This window comes from Quercus lobata, chromosome 10 (assembly GCF_001633185.2).
Source record: "Quercus lobata isolate SW786 chromosome 10, ValleyOak3.0 Primary Assembly, whole genome shotgun sequence".
In the NCBI taxonomy this organism is placed as follows: domain Eukaryota; kingdom Viridiplantae; phylum Streptophyta; class Magnoliopsida; order Fagales; family Fagaceae; genus Quercus; species Quercus lobata.
Genome location: NC_044913.1, coordinates 2,628,379 through 2,642,208, shown reverse-complemented (window position 1 = coordinate 2,642,208; position 13,830 = coordinate 2,628,379). Strand labels below are relative to the sequence as shown.

At 34.4% G+C, this 13,830-nt stretch overlaps 1 protein-coding gene across 4 annotated transcripts; it reads right to left on the bottom strand.

Annotated features, from left to right (window-relative positions):
* Positions 1-4,222: 4,222 nt before the first annotated feature.
* On the bottom strand, positions 4,223-11,487 carry LOC115964080 (CBS domain-containing protein CBSCBSPB1-like). Of its 4 annotated transcripts, none has more exons than XM_031083384.1 (15): positions 11,182-11,487; positions 10,875-11,044; positions 9,008-9,176; positions 8,746-8,878; positions 8,471-8,638; positions 8,287-8,365; positions 8,046-8,159; positions 7,801-7,867; positions 7,502-7,607; positions 7,352-7,419; positions 6,097-6,206; positions 5,868-6,010; positions 5,387-5,472; positions 5,201-5,290; positions 4,223-4,724 (listed from the first exon to the last, which is right to left on the bottom strand). In XM_031083384.1, the coding sequence occupies exons 2-15, from the start codon at positions 11,024-11,026 to the stop codon at positions 4,545-4,547; spliced, it is 1,665 nt and encodes a 554-aa protein (XP_030939244.1). In that variant the 5' UTR covers positions 11,027-11,044; positions 11,182-11,487; the 3' UTR covers positions 4,223-4,544. The 4 variants fall into 4 exon arrangements, with proteins under 4 accessions (XP_030939244.1, XP_030939246.1, XP_030939245.1 ...); XM_031083386.1 differs by having other exon boundaries at positions 7,361-7,419; XM_031083385.1 differs by having other exon boundaries at positions 5,868-6,004; positions 11,182-11,486.
* Positions 11,488-13,830: the final 2,343 nt, after the last annotated feature.

Genomic DNA, 13,830 nt, shown 5'->3' with positions numbered 1-13,830 from the left:
ACCCTTAGGAAGTTTGATTCCATCCTTGTAGTGGTAGACCGGTTCTCTAAGATTAAACCAATTTTAAAAAAGTTTTATCAGAAATTGAAAAAGTTTTGACAACTTTTTCAGTTTCCAATAAAACTTATCCAAAAATGAATTTATTAAAGCATACATTAACCGGACCCTTTCCAAAATTTTGCACATGTTAGTAAAATCCATTTAATAAAGCAACCTCAAAAAAAAAAAATCACCTAAACGTCAGAGAAAATCACCTAAGAATCTTACTAGTACTCAAAGTAGAGTTATCTCTGAGAACTAAATAGTAGAGTCATCAAAAGTAGAGTCATCTCTGAGAACTAAATAGTAGAGTCATCAAAGTAGAGTCATCAATCAAGAAGTAGCTGAGACACTTTCTTCCATGCTCTAAGACTTCTGATGCATCCAAGGTAGCCAAGATTTTCTTTGATGAGATTGTTAAGTTGTATGGGTTGCCTAAATCAATTGTGTCAGATAGGGATGTTAAATTCATGAGCTATTTTTGGAAGACCCTTTGGCACATGATGGGAACAAAGTTGAAATTCTCCACAACATACCATCCTCAAACTGATGGTCAAACTAAGGTTGTCAATAGGAATCTAGGAAATCTTTTAAGGTGTCTCATAGGTGAGAATGGTAAGACTTGGGAATCTATACTCCCTGTAGCCCAATTTGCTTACAATAACTCAGTCAATAGGTCCATAGGTATGAGCCCATTTGAAGTTGTTCATGGTTATACACCTAGGAGACCTTTAGACCTTCTCCCAATGTCCTCACATGATAGGGTTTCTGTGTCTGCAGTAGAGTTTGCTAGTCACATGCATGAGCTGCATAAAGAGATCAACAAACAAATTCATGCTAGTAATCTTAAGTATAAGACTCAGGCTGATTTACATCGACGTCATTTATTGATGTAGGAGATTATGTTATGATTCGTATCAGGCCTGAACGGTATCCTTCAAGAACCGTTAAGAAACTGCAGGCCCGCAATGCTGGCCCATTCAAGGTATTAAAGAAACTTGGACCTAATGCTTATGTGATTGATATACCTTCAAATTATGGTATTAGTTCTACTTTTAATATTGCTGATTTACTTGCTTTTAAAGGTCCAACAGTTATTCCCTATAACCCTTTTGATGATCCTCCCTCTTCTTCTTTGGCTAACCCTGTCCTTAGCCCTACACCATCTTGTTTCCAAAAGGCACATAAAGATATTATTGATGTTATTTTGGATGAGCAGTCTCTTTTCACTAGGGATGGAACAGTTTAGCGCTTCTTGGTTCGGTGGCGAGGAAGGCCTGATTCTGACTGTACATGGATCACCAGAGAGGAGTTGCAGCAGCTTGATCCTGCTCTTTTGGAGGCTTACTTGGATACACTTGCTACCACCTCATCTCTACCTCCTATCACTCGCACATATGAGCGTCGACGGAGGCACCATGCTGATCCAGTGAGCTTGTGGCTTGATGGAGTTTGTTCTGATGTCACTTGATCCTTATGAGCTTTACTCGACGGGGTCGAGTTTCTCCCACCCCAGGGGAGTTGGTGCGGACACCACATGATGGCACATCTGTGGAGATTATCTTTATCATTTATGTTATCTTTATTTGGGTTTATCTTTAGTATTGGATTAGTATTTGAGATTGTTAGGATTATCGTATTAGTATTTGAGATTGTTTAGGATTTGTTTAGGAGAGTTTATCTTTATCATTATGATTCCTAGAAGCTGTATATAAAGCTCCAGACGGTTCCTTTTGTATTTTTACAGATTATTATTATTATTATTGAGATTATTTTCATCGATTTGTTTGGTGGTGATTCCAAACACCTTAGGTGGGAAGCCTAAGGTTTTATGGTAGAACTAATCTAGGTGGGAAGCCTAGGTTGTCCTGCATCACATACCCTTATATTTTTTAGTTCTCCATCACAAGTAATATCTCTCCCTCTTATAGTTTTGGTTTGATTTTTGTTTGAGTAAGATAATTTGGTCTTATTTTGGAAGTGAGAATTTGAATTTATATCAAAACACAATTTTTGCTATTAATTTGAACGTGTCTATCAATTATTTGAGTAATATTAAAAGGTAATTTTGTTATTAGTTTTGATTAATATCATGATAAGAGAATAAGCAATTTGAATCATTTATTTGAAATTTAAAAAGTTTAGTCATACATAAAAAAATTAAATTAAATTAAATTAAAAAAAAAAACATAGCACAATATAACATAATTTCTAAGAATATAGATCATCTCATAAAGGAGTAATATTAATCAAACATAGCCAAAATAATAAAATAATATATTAGTAGAGATAGAAAAATGATAAATAATTTTAGAAATTGTTGAATTTTTAAGGAGAACAAATTACCTTCAACAAATTTTAGAGAATAAATTATATATTACACCACAATTAAAAGATAATTATGCATAAGTTTGCGACTAATTACGAATAAAATAGCAATTTTATTAATACTTAAAACATTACACACACTTTTCTACACACTCCCCTCTTTATTATTTCTCTCTTGCTATTTCACTTACAAACAACAATTATTAGCATTCGAAAGTTGCAATTGTTGGAAGTGAAAAGGAAGAAGAGTCCTTTTTATTAGATTCGGCGATGACTCTTACATATCCCTGTATTCTTGAGGGGGTTCCACGCCAACTGAGGGCAACTTGAATAATGCAATTCCCACCTTTTTCACCTGATTCAATATTAGAAAGTAATAATTAAAAGATCAATTCTAAACACAATTTTCATGCTTCAAAAGCAACAACGAGTGTTCAATAACCCAAAGTGGCAACTTACGTATTCTTCCTCCAATGGACTTTTCCTTTTTGGAATGTCAAAATTATGCCACCCAGATGTAAAATAGTTATCATATTCGCAACGGACTGGAGTTACAAAGATCTAATGATCTTCATAATACTAAGTATTCCCTTGATTCGTCTGACAAATAAGCGCATAGATCAACTCTTCAGAATTATATTCTATCATAACCAGGTAAAAGAAAATACCATGTCCAAATACAACAGTACTGGATATATAGCATAATCACGAGACATTAAGCAAATCAGCAGCATCAATGCTTAAACATGCCGCACTACAAAAAAACAGGTCTATAACCGTATTTTTTAGACACCGTTTATGGGTAAACTATGACGGAGTTTTTGAAAAACGCTACTGTAATTGCCTGACTTAGCGGCACTTTGCAAAAATTACGGTCTATACCGGCATTTTAAGGGTTTTTTAGCCACGTTTTTTATTTTTATTTTTGTACAGGCCCTATCATAGCAGTAACCATAGCCACGACACAGTCTATATCATAAAATATTGGATTTCAGTTCCTCAATATACTATATATAGTACAAAGTTCAAATTCCAAAACCCAACAAAACCATGTAAAAATAAGGCATGCATATATATAGAGTAAGATTTAGGTACAGTACTTAAAAGTTATTTTTTAAGTTTTTTTTTTAAAATTCTGTCATGTGAATTTTTTCTCATGGATGATAGTGTATTTTTTAGTAAAATGGCCACATGAATGAGTTTTAAGAGATGAACGTAAGAAACAACACCTAAGGTACTATACTTAGATTTTGTCCATACATACATAAATAGTTCATGTGCACTAGCAAATTTATTTTTATTTTTATTTTTATTTTATTTTTGTGATGTTCGGCATTTTGTTATTTATATAGTTCATACACGTGAAATGTGTTACCTTGGATTTAAAACCGGACCTCTGTAGTTAATAATAGAAATGTGTTTCCTTCACATTTTTCCATCTTTAAAAGATTTCATTAAAAGAAACTTTGATGTATTCGCCACCCAATTGGAAAATAGGAATAAGACCCAAGCCAAGAAAGTCTTTCAAACAAAAAGAGACGTATGATATGGGCCCTTCCACCATTAACAAATTCTAAAAAGTTGTCCCCTTTAGATATTCTTTGCGTAGGTTTTCCCACACTGCTTAATATAATTGGTCAAAAAAAGTTAAAAGAGAAACACTTATAACACTAGCAGAAGTGACAAAAACACAAATATTAAAGAGTTAATACAGATTCTAATATTAGATAAATCCCAAGCAGACTGAGGATCAATGCTAACCGCATAGTATAAGGTGAAGAGTGAAATTGACTTCGAATAAATTTTGGGTTTTTTTTAGAGATCCATGGTTTCCTAATATGTTAAGAATTTAGAATATCAGAAATCTAAAACACAGTATAGATTTGATGTCACCATTTATTGTTATAATTATACTACAGGTCAGCGAAGCTGCAATACCTTAGTGGACAAGAACTCAAGCCACCAAAGTGTCACGCATATAACCAGTGCAATAGCCACTTAGCCAGTACACAAAAAATGATTTTCCTCATGTATTATGTATACAGTTCTACGAGAACGGGTATCAAGCACAAGACATGCCCTCACAACCAATTCCATTTTGGCTCTCTAGTCTAGGATCAAATCAGACATGCTAAAATTTGAAAACTCATTTATAGAATTAACATGTTTCACAATATTTAGGACCTCTTCATATATGTCATTACTCCTAACCCAGCAACAAGTGCTGCTCCAGCTGCGACAGCACTGTAAGCAGAAGCCCATGCGTCTGCATGTGTTTCAGCAAAGTCCATAGCTCCCGAACCGTAAGCTCTCCCACGACCACGTTTTCCTGAATAGTCTAAATGCAATCTCAAGCCCTGGAAGGTTTAAAATACTCAAATGTCAAAGTTTGTTTGAGTAGCTATAACAAAACAAAAGTCCTTTCTATGGAGAAAGAGTCCATTGTGCTTGGAATGAAAAATGCTAGAGAGAAAATTAGACCAAAATCCTCATTATTTGGTTTGAAATGGAGATAGTCCATTTTATATTGTACCATGTGATTAAACTCAATTCTCATTCCATTTTTGGTGGAAAGAGATTTAAAACAACATGGCACTATGTACCCCATAGATTTATGAGAATCTAAATCTAAGCCATGAAATGGATAATGTCCATTTCAAACCCAATGGAGAGGACCATTTTTGAAGATCACCCAAAAAAACAGGTACCTTCCCAAAGAAAAAAGGGTATCTATATTTTAAACTATCTTCTAATGTTCCATAAACATGTCCTTTCATTCTATAGGATAACACCCAATGGTTGCATTAAGGACCAACAGACAGATCAATCATACCTTCCAACCAGCTGACCTTGCATGGTCCACAGCAGTTGCAAGATCACTATCCGATGCTAGTACAACTTTATCCTGGTCTTCATCTTCATACTACAGAATGTGGCTAACAATTAGCATTAAATTGGGAGTAGGGACAATAAAAAATCCAACCAAATGAAAGTGAAATATGATGATCTTAAAATATACCAGAAGCTGAGGTAGTTTGTGGGGGTCAATGTCATCCCCCACCCTCTGAATGATCGCGGCTATAAGATCTGCCAAACTATGTGTCTCTGAAGTCAAGCAACAAGACAAAACCCAGTCAACTACCAAATATAAGTGCATTGCTATATTTAGATGCTGAGAATGAACACTAGGGCGGATAATCTCCTAAACAAAAATCCTTATCCATTATTCAAAAAACATAAAGATCTAGCAGCCCGTGTCCTTTCTCCAGACTACTATAGTCCTAACAGTGTAGCGTTACTAGCTATATATACAGTAGTGGACAGCCAAGTTCAGAACTCAGGACCAACACAGAGCCATTTATTCGAGTGAGTCACTCAGGTGGACCAAATGGGGACAAAGATCAGATCCAGAAGCTATGTGTGTCACATGGAAAATGAAATACCACATATTATAACCATTTCATGGGTGCCTTATATGATAAGCAAAGCAAGTAACATACCGCAAGTAAACCTATGCATCCTGCCCTTTTTATCTTGGATTTTAAAAGCAAATGTATTAGGGGGGGCTGACAAAGGATAGGAAAGTGCTCGTCCTGTCTCTGTTCCTCCCTCTGAAGCCAACTTTAAGGAACCTTCACTGAGACTTCAAAAATATGTGTCAGTACATATCAATGGCCATGTGAGAATAATACCATTATAATAAAAATGTTACAATTGCATGTAAATAACCTTCGTGCATCTTCTTCATCCTCATTAGAGGTTAAGGCCATGGCAGAATCCCAGAACTTTTGCATCATACTGTTTGTTGCTTCAGTACTTATGCCAGCAGTACCCCCAACCTAGTTAGTGAACAAAAATGGTAAAACCATATTATCCTCCACAACACTCAGTTTTTCAAGAAGTCCAATAAGGGAGGGGGAGAAAAAGGGGGGGGGGGGGGGTGTGGTGTTGGGGAGGCATCATATGCTTCTTCAAAATGAGAATCCATAGCACAACTTTGGTATCTATTTTGATCAAGTAATTTTCTAAAGGTGCCTGCTAAATAATATCTTTTGTATGCATAACTGAACATTACTTCCAAAATTTTCAGTTCAAAGAAAATTTCTGAATCACCCCAAGTCTGAAATTAGATGGGCAACAGAAGGACGGGGTACTAAAAAAAGCGGAGACTGGAAGTAAATAGAAATTTAATTTCCAAAATTACAAACACATGCTTTTAGTGAAAGAAGCGGCATATAAGATGGGAGCATAACTTGTTGGCAACTAGTGCCATATTATTCTTTTAACTAAGGAAAGAAATATAACTTGCCACCCTAGCGAATAGCATAAGATGCCAATTTGCCATTATTATCTTCCTGATAAGTCACTATAAATAATTATGCATGTATTGGTAGAATAGCTCTATATTTCTAGTTCTATTAAACCATCAACCATTCAGTAGTGGTGCACTCCCTTGTTCCTCACAACAGAGTACTTAAAATTAAACAGTGAAGGCAACATGTTCTAGGTTAGGACAAACATGTAGAGGCATGGCACCTGGTCAGGCATCATAATGCATCCTAGACAGCTAAACATGCTGAATATTTGTGAATCTGTTACTTTCAGGATAACATTGAAAACTATATATTATGCCAATTGGCACCCTTGTGAGGGAAATTTCAAGGGGTCTAGTCCCTCAACCCCTTTATCTTGAAAAAAAAAAAAAAAAACTATTTTATTATAATAGTGGTTAATTAAAATTAAAAAAAAAAGTTAATTGATGTTTCCTCAATAAAACTAGCAATTTATTAGTTAAATACAATAATCAAATAAAAACTACAATAAAGACATGAGTGCTCCTAAGGGTTTGGTTCTCTTTGAAAATGCTGAAATGTGATTGTATGCATATATTGGGACATTTCTCCCATAAATTCATGAAAGATTAACACAAACAGTGTTAACTTAAAAATAATTGAGCATTATGTAGTCCCAGAAAGGTACAGACTTGACTTACTGCGGATACAGCAGCATGAGTGATCTGTAGTACATCCACTACAGCAACTACTTTTCCATCTGTATTCATCAACCAATAGTTATCAGAAACTACACTAGTTTTACAAAGCATTTTTGTTCTAAACTCATAGAAGTGTATTACCTCTATCTACAACAGGAATATGCAAAAACTTCCCATCATGCATTGTATGCAGTGCATCAACAATTGGTGTATCTATTGTTGCACATTCTGGATTTGGAGTCATGACCTGTAAATCAAAAGCATGGTGCACCAAGAATCAAGTTATATTCTTTTATTAATTGTATAACCAAAGCCTAGGTGCCCCTTCGCAGTAGCTGATATTCCAACTTCTAGCAATGAAAAAAGACCCACAGTAAAAAGTTCCTATTTTTCCTGAGACAGTGACCCAAATAAATTTTCTCAGATGTAAGAAACAATACCTTCTCCACTAAAGTGGACTGTGGAGGAAGATTTTGTGCTGTTACCCGCATCAAGATATCCCTTGAACTGACAAGAGTATGATGAAAAAATTATGACATGTATTAATTATAAAGCAACTAAGATGCATCACAATGATAAAATTTAAAAATTCTTCTCTAAGAAACAGATAATTGACGGGTGATGTGAACTTTTTTCTTGGGGGCTGCTCAAGGGTGAAGTGCAGCTTTATCAATAAGAGACTTACGTTATAATTCCCCGTGGTTTGTCATCAATTGTCACAACTGCAGAGCTTGTTCGAAATTCAAGCATCTTCTTAGTTGCCACTAAAACTGTTTCTGTTGGGGAAACTGTTGCAATCCTGAAAGACGACACCATCTGTTTAATAAAGCAACTTTTTGGCTTTTAAGAACATAGTTGACAAAATAGCTTGCATAACTGTATAACCATATTATAACCACATAAGAAATTAAAGAGATATTACCTACTTTGAATTCTCTGGAATGATGGTCGACAAAGACGGCCTAAACATCCGCTCTCGAAGTGTCTCTATGAAGGTATTGGAACCTGCACATAACCAAAAGATAATAGAATGAATTTTGTTTTTCTGGAGAATATCTAAATTACTATTACAAAACCATATAATAAGGTATTCTACATAACTCTACTAACCAGAAGATGTCCCCCAATGTTTTTCAACACCTTCAACAGCTGCAACAATAGCCTTTCCCTTTTCGGCTGCCCTTTCCAGACGAGCAATAGCATCATATAAACACTTTGCTATATCAAGTAAAGCAATGACCTCCCCATTCTCTACCACAGGCAAATGTCTGAATTTCCCTGTAGAGACAGAGATAAGGCTCATGTTCAAAAAGCAAGACATAAAACAGTATTTACTATGTTACAAAGGAAAAAATAATGGATGTGACTCTCAAATTACTATCAACCTTGCACCATCTTCTGGAGGGCTTCCACAGCAAGAGCGTCAGAAAGAACAAATACTGGGTTCCTTGTCATTACTTTGGAAACAGGTGTGTCCTCAAGGTTAAGCTCATGGGCAATAACCCTAGTTGTTATATCCTTCAACCACAAAAAATAGTTAAATGTTAAATGAAACATATCACTACAATCTTTAAAATCCAGGTAAACCTAGCATTTAAGACACTTCTTTTCTTGGAGAAGTGATTGCACAATGAATTCAAGTCATACCTTGTCTGTAAGGATTCCACAAAGTAATGCATTGGAGTCAGTTAGCAACAAAGCATCAACTCTACGAGCAGCCATCCGACGGCAAGCCTCAAGAAGAGTTGTATTTTCGGGTACTGTTAGGGCTTTTGACAGCCGCAGTCGTTTCACAGTACGCTCTACAGTTAGCCCCCTGTTGAGAAACGGAAATTTTATTACTAGAATTTCATTTTACAAAAGTTAAATTGAGTTGACCTATTAGCCATCTGGCTTTTATGGTGGTGTAGAGTTGGTGTGGATGTAGCTGTGTGTGCCTATCTGTATGCTTACAATAGTGCTTTGTTTTCAATAAGCATCTTGTTTGACACATGAATGTGCATGCTCCATAATATTAAGCTGTTAAAGAGGACAAGTGATTCAACTCTCGAGACCAAAATAAAAGTACTAATAATTCTAAAAGCCTTAGGACATGAAGTGTTTAGCAAACAAAAAAGAGAGGATGGGGGGATTTGAACCCAAGATGTTTCCATTGAAAACACACAAGGTGCTAGTTGAGCTACAAGGCTCTTGGCAAGATTGACTCATAAACACAGAAACATGAAAGAACTCACAATAACTCTTCCTAACAGAAAATTCATTGAAAAAGTGATACATCCAACTTTAAGGGCCTACAACACTACAAATACATAGCTACTAACTAACTTGAATTCAAATTCATCACAATATGTATGATATTTAACGATTCAAATTTACTACGTAATATAAGATGGCTATTCACCTCTATTCTTAAGAACATTTTTCAGAAACCCCATCCAAGCTAATTCATCACAGCTAAAGTACAAAGAATCATGAAACAAATTATTATTATTATTATTATTGCAAGTGTTTTCATACATAGGGGTGGGCTAGGTGGCAAAATCCGACACAACCCACGAACATAACACGACCTGACACAACAGGAAGTTAGCAGGTTATGGGTTGAGGTTTAACGGGCTTGTGGCATTTCGGGTTGACACGATTGACCCATTTATTAAACATGTTGGGTTTGTGTCCAACTCATGAAACCCATTTAACTAAATGTTATTTTACCAATTTAACAATAAAAAATGTAGGTAAATAAACTTTTTTTTTTCCAAGTTGCATTCTCCCAAGCCCCATGGCCGCCTCTCCCTCTCAAACCTCAATCTCACCGTATTCTCTTAGCCACCATCAGCCTTCTGTTGCCCTCGTCTTTTGCTTCTTTCTATCACTTGAAACCCTAGTCGTCATTATTTACTTTCGTCTTTGAACTCTCTACCACAGTGCCACCATTGCATCATCACCGTCATACTTTACTTTTAATTTTACCTTTATCTATTTTCCTTAAATTGATTGTTGGGATCTTACATTAGCTATTCTGGTTTATTTTGATTAATTATTTGCAATATTGAGACATACTTTAGTTTTGAATGATTATTTGTGATGCATTACTCTGTTAGTTTTGAATTTAATATTAAGAATCTATTTGTTTGGTTTTTCCTAATTCAAATCAATTGAATTAATACTAAAATTTGTCTTCTTCTTCTTCTTTTTTTTTTGCTATAAAATCTGAAAAAAGGGTTGACAACTTGTTGGGTTAATGTTAACCCATATAGTTGAATAGTCATAAGTTAACACGAGACAAACCCAACACACAAACACAAATTGCCACCCATATTCATACATAACATTCCATTATCAAAAAGTGCTTTCAAAACATTTCAAATTTTCCTCACTTCTCGAACTTCATAACAATCATATAACCAAATTTGCACCAATCAACCTCCCACTAACAAAACTGATAAAAACCAATAAACCAATAATAATATCCACACACATGCATATATGAAATCTAGTGGAATTGGACACATACAAAGAAGCAGTACGCGAAGAAGCTGATAAAGACTTTCGCGAACCCTCATTGGATCCATTCTCCAACGGTTGTTTCTTCTTGTTCGGCATGGCATTCAACGACATGCTTCGTCTTGAAGGACCACCACCACCACCAACACCATGGCTGGCCATCTTCAACTTCAAAAATACCTATAAACAATCAAAAAAATCACACCCAGTTATCACCCAATATCAATTTTTTTAAAAATAAAAAAACACCGAATACCTCTGTTTGTTTACCGAGAAAATTTTCTCAGCAACCAAACAAAGCGTTGAAATAAACTTACCACAGCTAAAATCGTAGAAAAGTTGTTTCAAGTCAGAGTTGAAATAGATGATAATGAATAAACAATAGAAGATTCGATTTTACCAAAAAAAGAAAAACAAAAATCGAAGAAGATTCGTTGAGATTTTTTTTTTTTTTTTAATTTTCTCGGGAAAATGGAGTAATCGTAGTTGGTCGGAGAATTTGGCAGGAAAGTTTTGACTTTTCCGGGAAATTACTCCGACCGGAGAGAGAGATTGGAATTTGGTTTTCTTTTGGACTTTTAAAGTCCTAAGAAATGAAATTCTCGATACGATAGATTTTTTTTTTGTGCAAAACAACGAGGTTTTAGCAAAAAATGGCTCCAAACTTACCGTAGGAAAAAACAAATACGGTGTAGGTGATTTTACATTTTTAGCCTTTGGACAACAAGATACAGTCTTTGTGTACTAGATTTACTGGTATAACTGTATATAGTTTATTTTAAGATAAGACACCACAAAATTTTATCTCTAATGTTTCTATTAAAAAAAAAAAAACTTAAATAAAAAATTTTATTTATTTAAAAAAAAAAAAAAAAAATTAGAAAGGAACCTTGTCTTTTTTTAACCGACAATTTGATGATTGCTGGAGGAGATTTGAACACTAAATGCAGGAATTATCAATTGATTTACAAGGATCTTGACGGATTTGTAGTTATTTTTCAAAACCTACTTAATTTGATAGTTAAGGCTTAATGGGTAGTGAGATTTGAATATGGACATCTCTATGTGAAACACTATTAATTTTTGTCTATTTTAGTATAAAAATTTTAAAAAAAATTATTTCATACTCACTCTTTAAAACACCTCACATTATATTATCAATTTTATACCATATTTCATTCAAATATCTTTTTTTCTAAAATTTTAAATTGTTTATTTTCTTCACACATAACAACCACTATCTACTCTCTTCCTACATCCTTGGAATAGATAAAGAAATAATAAAGAATAAAATACAAAATGAATAGTGTTAATGTAAATTTACATGATTATTGTAATAAACTTATTGTAAGGACACGATTCGTGACGAACCGTATCAGTGTTGGGTTTGTACGAGAAATGACCCAAACAATATCATTTGTAGAGTGTGGGTTTGAAAGGCTAGGACTTGGTCACCAGGCGATGGGTTTCTTGTGGTGTTCATACATGGTTAAGTTTTCTTCACCCCTAGGGTCTTTCTCCTGGAGGTGGGCTGGGAGGCTCTGGTTTTTGGCTATTTTTCCCAGCCGCCTCTTTAGATTGCTTATTTTTCCTTTTATACTAGCCTGCGTTCACTGTCCTTTGTCCACGTATAGAGTCAACCTTTCCAAGACTGATACTTGTCCCATCAGCCTATACCCAAAGTCGTTGGGGGTGGTTGTAAAAGTCGAAGAATACGGCTCTGTCAGGTTCAGAGTATTGAATGGCAGTAAGGGCAGCTTTCCCTGGATATTTTAGATTTTTCTTCCAAGTTTTGGTCCTATACTGTTTTTACCCCTCTTTTCAGTGGGACTTTGGGTCTGCCGAGGACTGAACTGTCCTCCGCTGTATCCCAAGGCTATCTTGTACTTTATATTATCGAGCTTAGGTCATAGTCCTCCTTGGCTTGGGCCTTTGGACTCCCCACGGGTAAATGGGCCTGGCCCATAAATTATTTAGGCCACACACTTATAAATTTACATAATTATACACTGAGAATGTAAATGCTCTTATTATTAAAAGTAGAAGAATGAAAAATTGAGGGTAATTTTCTATTTCTATGCTCAATGTCATTTTCTCTTATCATTTTATCCTTAATTTGGAGAGAAAAAAGAAATTGGTAGGCTTGGATGGAAAATTCTATCCATCTCTTTTTTTTTCCTCTCCCTTTACACTCTAACCAATCTCTCTCTCTCTCTCTTAATTTACATTGAAATTTACTAAGCTAGAATTTTTGATTCTTTTCTTTTAATTACAATAAAATTAATCTTACAACTATTATCAAATGAAGAAAGCCCTCTACATTAGTCTAAAACTATGTTTAGGAGTTTATAAAAGCGAAATCAAGTGGATCGATTATAAAAGAATGTAATGCAATTTGGTGTATTTTTTATACTTTGTTAGAAGCTTTTAAAAGAATGAATGACAAATAAATCACTATATAATTTTACAAACACACTATTTACCTTTTATTTATCTCTTTTAGTATAAATTAAATAGATATTTAACCTTCATTTTATTAAAAGGATGAGGGTTGTTTCTACCTTTGTAATGAACACATAGGAAATAATATAAGAAAAAACAACTTGTAATGAATACACAAAAGAGAATATAAGAGTCAAGGGTTTTGTAACTTAATTAACACCTCTTTATACACAAAATGTTTGGAGTTTTTAAGAGGAAAATTATTTGAGCTGTGGAGTTAACAACATAATGTAACTATTTTAAAAGAAAAAAGAAATATAAGAAAATTAACATTCTATTATAATCATTTTATTTTCTCACTAAATTCCAAAATAAAGAAATAATAGATACACGCACATGTGCGCACACAGATAAAATATATATATATATATATAATTCACTTTTAAAAGATTATTTTCATTACATTATTTTTCAGCCCATAACTTATATGGAATTGAAATTATATGTCATTCCGATGTGGTATT

Excerpts from the sequence above, each read along its gene's own strand:
- LOC115964080 (XM_031083384.1), bottom strand. The coding sequence starts at position 11,026 with ATGGCCAGCCATGGTGTTGGTGGTGGTGGTGGTCCTTCAAGACGAAGC. Across the intron at positions 7,868-8,045 it reads AAACCACGGGGAATTATAAC|TTCAAGGGATATCTTGATGC; the intron begins GTAAGTCTCTTA and ends TACTCTTGTCAG. Across the intron at positions 6,011-6,096 it reads GATGAAGAAGATGCACGAAG|TCTCAGTGAAGGTTCCTTAA; the intron begins GTTATTTACATG and ends ATATTTTTGAAG.